Source organism: Nanorana parkeri, unplaced genomic scaffold (genome assembly GCF_000935625.1).
Source record: "Nanorana parkeri isolate BGI_ZX_2015 unplaced genomic scaffold, ASM93562v1 scaffold851, whole genome shotgun sequence".
Lineage (NCBI taxonomy): Eukaryota > Metazoa > Chordata > Amphibia > Anura > Dicroglossidae > Nanorana > Nanorana parkeri.
Window position 1 is genome coordinate 311,365 of NW_017307119.1, and position 10,949 is coordinate 322,313.

At 39.1% G+C, this 10,949-nt stretch overlaps 1 protein-coding gene across 1 annotated transcript in view; it reads left to right on the plus strand.

Moving 5' to 3' along the window:
* Positions 1 to 10,949, plus strand: part of EFCAB5 (EF-hand calcium binding domain 5) — a 41,944-nt gene that overhangs the window by 28,568 nt on the left and 2,427 nt on the right. The window contains exons 14-20 of the mRNA XM_018565476.1: positions 967 to 1,253; positions 1,361 to 1,530; positions 1,889 to 2,117; positions 2,760 to 2,912; positions 5,734 to 5,840; positions 6,506 to 6,762; positions 9,437 to 9,666. Of these exons, the coding sequence (XP_018420978.1) occupies positions 967 to 1,253; positions 1,361 to 1,530; positions 1,889 to 2,117; positions 2,760 to 2,912; positions 5,734 to 5,840; positions 6,506 to 6,762; positions 9,437 to 9,666 (1,433 nt within the window). The remainder of the gene's footprint in view (positions 1 to 966; positions 1,254 to 1,360; positions 1,531 to 1,888; positions 2,118 to 2,759; positions 2,913 to 5,733; positions 5,841 to 6,505; positions 6,763 to 9,436; positions 9,667 to 10,949) is intronic.

The window sequence follows — 10,949 nt, forward strand, 5'->3', positions numbered from 1 at the left end:
TATATATACACACACACACACACTATACCTGTGTCATATAATACCTAAATGGAAGAAGTAGAGGACAACTACATATGTGACATAGCCTGGGCACACTCTATTCTCTTCTAGCCTCAATGGTGGGGACCTTGACATCATCAGGGGCATATCCCGCTCTCTCCTGCCTCTGATCACTGGGTTATATTACACAACCAGCTGCTGAAGCATGTTTTTTGGAATAATGGAGCCAGTTTTATTCCAGAGTTAACATTCAAGTCAAGCACTCTATCCAAACCAGTAGTTTGAGTCTTGATGAGGGATGAACCTGAAGTACATTGGAATATTGTTTTTGGACTTCTATGATTAAATAAATACTCTTGGACACCTAAACCCTTGGAGTGGCATTCTTGTTTTTTCTACACTCTCCAATGTGCACTCAAGGAGCCTGTGAGGCCCCTTTCATGTTAGAGAACAGCCTAACTAGAGCCAATAAAATGAAGAAGTATAGACTTATCTTCACACTAGAAAACTAAACCAGTTTTGTATCCAGCACCTCCTACCTCCACTTTTGTGAACATTACATTATATGTCATGTAAGCTCTGAAATTAAAATAAATAAGAAATAATCTTTTTTTAAGCCAAATTTGTAAGGTTACCAGAACACTTATAGGTAGTGTCAACCAATATAACTTTTGAAGAAGAAGGAATTAACTTTACCCTTGGATGTTTGGAAGATATATGTGTATTAATCTTAAAAAAAACTAAAAAACAAAGACCCTGCGGGTATACCAGTAAGAACACAACCTTATATGCCCTGCTTCTGTCCACTATTTCTTGAATTTAAGTCACAATTCTATCCATGAGGGAATCTATTCCTTTTTATTTAAAACAAACTACCAATGAACAGTGAATATTGTCTTTTAAGTAACTCAGGGGCTGACATGCTATATCACAATATATTTTATATATATACATTTTCCTGTACAGAAAGAGAGAGCCTGACATCCTCACAATCTCAGCGAGGGTCAAGGAAGTTGTCAGCGAGTGAGTTCACTAGGTACATCTTGGGTGTCATCCATGAGCTACCAGGATCAGAAGAAGAGGTGTTTGAGAATGTGATTGAGTTTCTGACCTCCAGCATTGAGCGTACACAGGTAGAGAAACTTCGAGGAGCCACCCGGAGGAAGTGGCTTCAACACATTCAGACAGTTGCTGAGACCAGTGGCGGGAGATTGGAGGTGGTATACAAAGCTGTATTTCAGGCCCTTTACAAGGCAAGTATTGTAAACAACAGAATGCGCTAAGAATAAATACTCCATATGAACTTTGTACACAGATTACCAGTGATTTCCAGGTAATCATGCTTTTCCTTTATTAAAAGGATGCAGAGGCCCATGGAAATAACAAAAAGATCAGTGCAAACATCGCACTATTGGAGCAAAGCTCACCTGGAGAAAGATGGAATGAGGTTATACGTTGCGTTGCTTGTACCTCAGAGGATGCCTTATATGTATTAAACAAGACACTACACAGAGACATGAAGGGTATCAGGTACAAGAATAACCACATGTGTGACTTACTTTGTCACTTTTCATGATGATGCTTATTTAAAACCAATCGTATTTCAGCTTTTAGCAGTTTACTTTAATTCTACAGATGAAAGCTTTTTATATTATGGATTACTGCATAATGTCATATATCATTTTACATGAAGGAGTAAAATGAATACATACTTTCTATCAAATGTGTGCTATTTTTATATTGGAATGTTATCATATAGATGTAAATGAGTTATAAGTCTGTTAAGTTTTGTTCCCCACAGCACAATCTCATTCTGTGATTGCCGAAAAATAACAATAATCAGGCTTTAAAAAGCATTAACATCTTCTATTATCATGCATTGTCTCAGTTTTGCAGCAGTGGACAGCGGTATGCCGCAGCATGTGCCTCGAGTTCAGTATCATGGTAACATACATTTTTGGAACAAAGAGCGCCCAGAAGAGGAGCAGAAGGGATCTCTCATTGTACTGCCACTAACAGATACGCAGGAGAGGGTTTTTGGGACCCTCAGTATTGACACCCTAAGAGAACCTCGTGATAGAAATATCTTCCTTACACATGAAATTAGCTTTTATCAGGTGTGTATAAATGTGTGCTTTTAAACCAAGTAATGTGCATACTGTATCCTTAACCTGTTCCCAGTTCAAGTTCTCAGAACAAAAATGATCATGCAAGTAAACAGTTTTCAGGTTGTAGAAGAACTCTAAGTATACATTTAAAAGAATGTTGAAAGTCAGTTTAATGTGTTATTTATGCGTCTTCATGGTTAACATTTACCTCCTGTATCTCGCAAAGGACAGCACAGAGGTAATTGCAAATTACATTGACTACCTAATCATGTGGAGGGGGGGGGGGGGATTATGCCAATGGTCTAGAACAAGCATGCGTCTGATGAAGTCAAATTAAAGTCAGAAGTCTTTTTTTAAGCTTAATATTTCCTCTGAGTTAGTTACTAAGAAATTATTAAGAAAGTTCAAGTTACTCAAAAAGTATTGAGGAGGGTCAAGTTACTGAAATATAATTGACAAGGTCAGAACAGCCAGGCAACTAGCATTTTCAACAAGGTCAGCCTCCATATTTTCTCAGTACAAGTTTCTTTTAACCTGATTTTACATTTGTCAAGCAATTTTTTGTCCAATTTTCAGGAAATAAAAATGAATGTGCTTTCTCTGCACTCTATCTGCTTTCCACATTCTGTAATCTGTGATATGTTTCTTTAGGGTGTGACCAATGCATTCAGTTCAGCATACCACCATGTACAGAGGAAGAGTGATATTCTACAACTTGTAAGCAGTGCATTTGCCTGGATTTATAGCAGAGCTCCCAACATCCGAGTTATCAATACTTACCTAATGGAGCCCTGCGCAGACAAGGTACCAATATCCTATATAAAAGCCTGCTGCAATTATTTTGCCTTTCTACATGTGATGTTAAGCTTCATTTTGTTGTAATAAATCACTCACACAGTTAACTGAATATTGGCACCGTGATCTTTCTGGGTTGGAAAGCTCAGTTCCCACCAGGGACACTATCGGCATGGAGTCTGTATAATCTTCCCATGTTTTCATTGGTTCTTCTTTATGCATCTGTTTTCTTTCTACAACCCAAATCCACAGATATTTTGGGGTTTAAGTGATACCCTTTGTTGCTTCACGTAAGTTTATAAAGATGCAAGCTATCAGGATACCTTAGATCTCTTCAGGCTGAATACACACTTGAGTGGTAAGGGCTAGTGTAAACGGTTAAGTTATGGTGATAAGAGAACCATACTCTACTACTTCTACAACCCAGAAAAATCATACTGATTGCTAAACTTACTTCTACCCACACTGGCCTTTGTGTTTTAGTGTATATGTGATAGGAGGAACAAAGTTAGACTGTAATCTCCTTCAGGACATTGGTTCGTATGAATAATTCTGTATTAACCATAAACTGCAGATCACTTTTTTGCTGCATTATAAATTATTAATATGAATTATAAAGATAATTCCCATCAATGACACAATCCATATAGACGTTTTTAAATATTTTACACTTGTGTGGGTTTATTTTGGGTCACTGGTTTCCTCCCACAGCTCCAAAACATGAAGAAAGAGAGGAAGCACTAGCCTTCAAGGGTAGCTGGTCCAAGAGGTCACTAGTGTATCGGGACAGACAACGTAATAATATATTCTAAAAAGTATTTATTAGTACAAAAATATTAAAAGAAGTGATAATATACACACCACCCTCTATTCACCGACAAAAGATAAAAAATTCAAACATTGTCTGCAGACTTCAAACATACACGGGTTGGATGGATAATCCACATGTTATTAAGACATGAATGGTTTGATGTAGCATAACGGGACCAAACAATTGCAATATAATCAGTATTAGCAAGCATGGAAACAGAATCAAATTGCCGAGTATAATGCAGCAAGGTGGAAATCAATTTGCTGACAAGGCTGATAATGATGAAAGATGGTATGTGCTCTGTTAAAATCCTGATAAAAGATGACAGATGGTTATTTCTGAGTGTTGAAAGCCTGGTATAAACAATGGACGTTCGTGCCTATAAAACCATGGCTAAAGTAATCCTTAATCCCTTGGTGTGAACATCCAATCCAGGAATATTTGTGTGGTTTTATCACAGAAAAGTATTGGAAACAGACAGTACGTTGTGCACTCAGTGATAAGATTGTATAGCTCATACAATGACAATCTAACATCTGCTACTCACAGCCTGCCTCAGCAGTTGGAGTTTTGATGCTGGATTCAGCAGATAATCATCATATTGTATATTTTGTAGCAGCGATGTCATCAGAGAGTGGTAAGATGTAATTCGAAGAGGTTACACAGAGTGAGAAGGATACATCAGGTGTTCCTGTGTATGTAGAGTCATTACTCACATGAGTTGTTTGTCCATGGAAACTTTGTAAGTTTTTTCAGATGTGATCACATCTTATCCATACTTGAAATCGGTCACTTGGTTGTGGTCCGTTGTTCATCATGATATCTCAGCCATGAGTGAAAGATACTGTGGCCATCCAGCCCGACAGTCAAACAGCGTCTACGCGTTTCTCCCCTCCCACATTGGGGCTTCGTCAGGACGTATGTTTGAAGTCTGCAGACAATGTTTGAATTTTTAATCTTATGTCTGTGAATAGAGGGTGGTGTCTATATTATCACTTCTTTTGATATTTTTGTACTAATAAATACTTTTTACAATATAATCACGTTGTCTGTCCCAATCCCCTAGTGACCTCTTGGACCAGCTACCCTTGCATGGCTAGTCCTTCCACTCTTTCTTCATATAGTTTTGGTCACGGACTCGGTAGATAGACAAATCACACCATAAAGGGTTATTATTTTTAGAGTTCGGATCTCCGGGAGAAAATCACCTCTTGTTACGTAGCTCCAAAACATATTGGTAAGTTAACAGGTTTCCAGCAAAACTGGACCTACCGTGTGTGCATATGTGTATCGCTATTATAGAAACACTAGAAAAGCCTTTATGAACCGCTGTGCCGTGGCACACTTGGGTGCCATATGGCTTTCTCAGGGGTGCCGGGATATGGCTTCATGTGTTTCCATAATGCAGGCAGACTGGTCACCAGTACCATGAAAACACACGATGCTAATGTATTTGTTACCAGAACAGTAATACAGCAGGAAATCTTTCAATGAGGAAACCTATTTGGGTAACAACTGCCTAAAAAGGGATTTTCCTCACTTCCTGCTGTATCTACAGGACAAGAGGTGAAATCTCCCTAATGGGACCTAAATAGCAAAAAAATCTTTACAAACCTAAGAAAAAAAGTTTTGTATTTAGATATACTATAAAGTAAACCTTTCTAGAGGAGGCTGCTATTAAAATAGCTAGTTGCCTGGCTGTTATTCTGACCCTGTAGGTTCAATACTGTCTAAGTCACTGACCAGGAACAAGTATGCGGATCAGGAAGGGCATAAGTCCTCATGTACATGCTTGTTCCGGGTCAGTGATTCAAAGCATTGAAGCCAGGGCGTCATCATTTGCAGAATGTAGCAGCAATGTTTTGCCCTGGAGCGATTTCTTTTTCAAAATTACATAACATTTCTGGTTGTGCAGATCTTTTTTTTTTCTGTTGCTATATCCAGATACATTTATGGTTTCCAATATTACTGTTGCACTAAACTGCTGTCAGAATCTGAATGGATCTCTTTGTGTTCTAGGCACAGGGTTATGTCTTTCGAAATATGATGCACACAGACAATAACACAGGCATGTCTGAGATCTACACTAGTCCTGCCACACTTCGAAGGCGAGACAACCTGTTCAGGTTAGTGTCTTTTTTCTTTGTACTATGTACTGTTCTAGTAGCGCAAACTGTATGTGTTAGCACAAATTATTTGGATCTTTCATCCGGTGCTTGTGAACAATAAAAGATCTGTGGTCAATAAGCCTTCTGCATTAAGTTTTGCTTCACTAGTAAATCCTTCTACGTACTTGCCACTCAAGCTTCAGTTGGCCTTTAACTAGTATAATAAGGCTAGGAACCATGACCATATGTTTACTGGGCCGAACGTACCCATTTTTTTTTAACAGACTATTGATTTTAATGTGTAGTAGTAGTCTTACATACGGTTGATATTAAATACATTGACATCTAAGACCCCTATGACAACTATTAATAATCAAGAACTGGCAGCTACTTACAAGAACTTGCAGAATAACAAGTCGTGACACCCAAAATTCATGAACAACCACAAATCTACAAATATTCATCCACTGTACGCTATATAGGATTATTCATTTGCAACAAAACAGGCAGTGTATCGACTACAAATATGCTAAAATATTTTCATCTTCATCTGCTGTAAGGATGGATTTGTGATAGGTGAAGTGAGAGATAGGTAAAACAAACTATAGGGTTGTAAAACAATAGCTTTAAGATACGGGTATGACCAAAGATTATGTTCTAATCTGAACCACCATTTTTAACAGGGATTACCTGTTCAAGTGTGCAGATAGCTCTGAGGTCATCACCACTGATGCCTATGGAGAACGTCACATCGCTGTACCTATTCGCGACCATACAGGAAGAGCTCTAGGTGTATTGGACCTCAACACTGGCCACTGCAAGGAGCTGCCCCCTCATGAATATCAGGATCTGCAGAAGATGCTACAGATGCTGCAGGAAGCATGCAATGAAATTCTGGATGATCAGCCATTTAAGAATACAACAGAAAAGGCTGTCTTAGGTAAGTCTGGTGTAACCATGATATCATGGCACAGACTGGAGAAAAGTAACCAGTTCAGCCATAACTAGTTCTTCTTTAATGCTTGCTTTTGGTAAAGTTACACTTAAATTGAAGCCACCACTGCCCTTAAAACAAGGGGTTGTTCTTTACTCGCCTATCCCCGATCCAGCAAAATATTTGTGACAAGGCTGCAGAGTCTGACAACATTTTTTTAGATGGCCTGCGCATGTGCTGTGCACTCTCTATTCAGTCCTATTGAGAATTTGTACTGCATGCCCCAGCTTAATGCACTAATGGTAGCACTTAGTCCCTATTCACAACTTTGCATTCCATGAATGCATGCCAAGCACACATCATGGATGCACTGTGATTGGCATTCACAGAAGGCGTCAAAAACGTGCATCTCGCTTGCAGTTCCATTACTTGTTAACGGCACCCCATATGCAGCCAGAAAAACACACATTTTACCCACGCATCGCCGAGTGTTAAGACGCACACAAAAGCGCAGGAAAAAACGTGGTATGCCTGTAGCAGAATCTGTTATATGAGCTACTTTCCTGTGTTTGTCACGCGTGTGACACCCATTGAAATCAATGGGCAATGTGCGGCAAACATGGAAAAATGCATGCAAACATGCACAAATGCAACACATGCATGTGTTCCCGGTACATCGAGGTGTGAATGGGGAGTTAGTATATTTCCATTTTTGCATTTTGTTCCAGCAGTAAAATAGAATCTTGCATAACCATTTGAAACCACAAGATGGCAGTATCGGCCTTAGACTAAGACAGTAATGGAATCTCTGTACCAATGTATTACTTTTTTACAGCAGACCTTGTTTAAAATTTGATTTCTATAGCATATAGGATGTTAGGTATATAGGTACACTGGATTATAAAACATTATATTAAAAAAACCAATGAAGGTTTGTTATTAAAATATAGTTCAGACAAATATACAATTAAAATACATATGTTAAAAAACGGTCTCCATTGATTTATAACTGTGTCAGCCGAACTTGTTAATTCACGCTTCACATTCAAACTGCCACAATGCATAACTGCATACCCAGGGTTGTCAATTCATTACTGCAGAATATAGGTACTTAAACACCAGGTAATTCTATCCAATATATGTCTACAAGAGGGGAACCATACCATTAACACATTAAAACAATTCAGGCCCCAAGATCATAGCAGAATTGTGTGCATTTTTATGTTAGGGTCCTATGGAGTTATATACCTTCTGCATGCGATAGGTCATTCTCATAGCCATACAGCAGGGAAGCTGCCACACATGAAATTAATTTCATGGTCAGGACCATTGCTAAAATGAAGCAGCATGAGGTGACATCTGATTGGGTCACCCGGGGGAGAGGGGGGCAGTAGGTGTGTCTCCTATCAGCCAGAGCATCACAGGTTGCTCGTCGCAAACTGTGACCCTCTGGCCAGCATCCCGCCCAGCTCACTGACTTCACTGGTTACCAGGAGTTGGGCAGGACGCTCTGGCTGGCATCCTGCCCAGCTCCTGGCAACCAGTGATGTCGGTGAACTGCGCAGGAAGCAGGACAGAGGAACCATGTGCCCCCGTTCCCCCCCATAACATGCACAACCACCCCAGACCGAAACACCGCCTCAGACAGTGAAATGTGTAGGGACGTCCGTGGCCATGATATTATTTACAAGAAAAGTTAAAATTAATAAATTGAACTAGAATAAAAAGCAGGTGTCCTATATCCCCTCGTACATTGTGTGCACACATCTTCACATGTAATCAACATCTGATCAAACTATCACAACTGTATCAATAGAGGTGCACCCTCTCATAAACTGTAAGCAGCCATATCCATATCTAAGCTGAGGAAATGAAAGAAGGATGTCTTGGCAATATTTCATTCATTATTGCAAAAACAAAAGTGTTAGAAAAGGGAGAAAAAGACCCCAAAGTAAAATGTAAAGAACAAAAACAAGCATTTTGGATCTGTAAGGAAGAACATAGCATAAAAATTACAATAAGGTAAAAGGTGGACTTGAAATATTAAAGAGTATGTAAACCCTAAAAATTAACTTTTCTTATTGTGTCTCTCTTCATCGGTTAAATAAACCATTGAAGGTGTTTTATTATATTTGTTAGACAAGTACAACAAAAACTTGTTGGTCATATCAAAACTGATAACTTCCTGTAGTCTTTGCCTCTGATTCCTATATTCAGTTACATTGTTCCCAGCTATCTTTGAGGGCTACACAAACCCTCCCTTCTATGTTATGGAAAAGGGGAGAGGGGGTATTTCATAGGTACAGTCCAATGAGTAAGCGCTATCAACCTAGTAAAGGAAATGCGTTACTGCCATGATTACTAGGTGAAAATGAAGAGAGAAAAAAAGCCTACAAAAAAAAAAATTGATGCAGCCACCACATCTAGGGCCTAGTAAGCTGTATTATATTATATGTTCTTGGGTTTAGATATGATTTAAGTGTGACTAACCAATGCCAAGAAGCCCAGATTACATTCTTCAGTGGTCTTTTTACTACATCATACCCTACATCAGTGACCGAAAGTGCTTCAAGATTTCTACAATCTAGGCAGGTGAATAAGCTATACATCAAACCTTGTATGCTAAATATATTGTAACTGACTGAATAAATTGGGTGATTCTCTACTATTGTGACCACAGAGGCAGAACAAGTACCAGGACAGAGAAAAGTGGGAGTTCTGTTTCATCGCTTCATGCTGCAAGATCTAAGGCACTGTGTTAGCAAACTGGATCACCAATCATTTGCTGAACTGAAGAGCTACAAGGAGCCACCGGTCATGGTGCACAGTATACTAAAAGCTGTGCTGCTGCTCTTTTTCCCGGAGTGGGCTGAATCGGAGGAAATTCACAGCTGGAATCAGTGTAAACTGGTGGGTAAATACCATTAAATCAGTATTCCTATAATACAGTAGTTCTTGCACCCATAGCTTTCCAGTGATCTACCTAAAGGTGTCCATAGGCACGAGATTTTCCAAAGCCCTTACTGTTGAATGACTGCTTCTTGGCAAAACAACACACATGCTTTGACCAAATGTGAACAAAATGGACTGGGCACCCATCCCTGCCTCAGAGTGTATGCAGAGTGTATGCAGGGATCCATAGATATGTACATTTCTATTTTAATCTGATTAGTCATGTAACACGCATCTGATATCTCTGCCCATAATACCTTGACAGCATTTGCTTTTTTGTTTATTATTCATTTTACAATAAATTAAGTAGCTAATTTATAACTATACCACTAAGCATTCTCCGTTTTACACCAAGCGGCTACACACACCACAGCCCATTCATAAATTGCAGGTCAGAACCCCAATGGAGTTTCCTCTGCTTAATGCAGAAAGCTCCATGATTTGACTTTGACAGGTCACATGATCAAGCTTTCCTGCTGGCTTTTTGTGTTTTTCCACAAGTTCCATTTAGTTTTATTGTGCTTGCTGGCTTTGGACCTTCAATAATGGCGGGGCACAGTGTGCATTGATGCTCTATTTTTATAGCCATACTGATGCTTTTTGAATTGGCTCCTAAGATTTAATTTTGCAAGAATTCTACCTTCCCATTGTGTCAAATTGATTATTGTAAAACAGGACTTTAATACAGTAAACTCTGTAAACAGTATTCAATATGTATCCTTTTTTATTGTGTCTGTGTAGGTTGCTGAAACAACTATTGTGCCTAATAGGATATATAGACCTTCTTACTGGCAACCAGGTTGTCTGTATTCACCTATGCAATGGTATCATAGACAGCATTCCATGCTGTCAACAGTTCCCTCAGGGCAACTAGCAAAACATTTACCATTTGCCACAGTGGATACTTGAAGGGCCTGTCTATGCATGAGACATAAATCTCATATAAAGACAGAGTCATAAACTAATTACTATTTATTTCAATGCTGTATCTTGCAATATAAAGTTTGTCAAAAAGCTAAAAACAAGTAAGTGGAGTTATGCTTCAAAGCCCAAGTATAAAGTCACGCAGTCTGACATTTTATAAACAACCTCCATTTTCATTGTCTTCCACTTGCCTATTACAGAGTTGTGCAGTGAAGTCTAACTAGGACTGTGGAGTCCAAAAGGCCCCAGCACTCTAGGTCTCAGTAAACTGTACTCCCTAACAGACCTGGTGCCATACTCTCCCCCCCACCCCCACC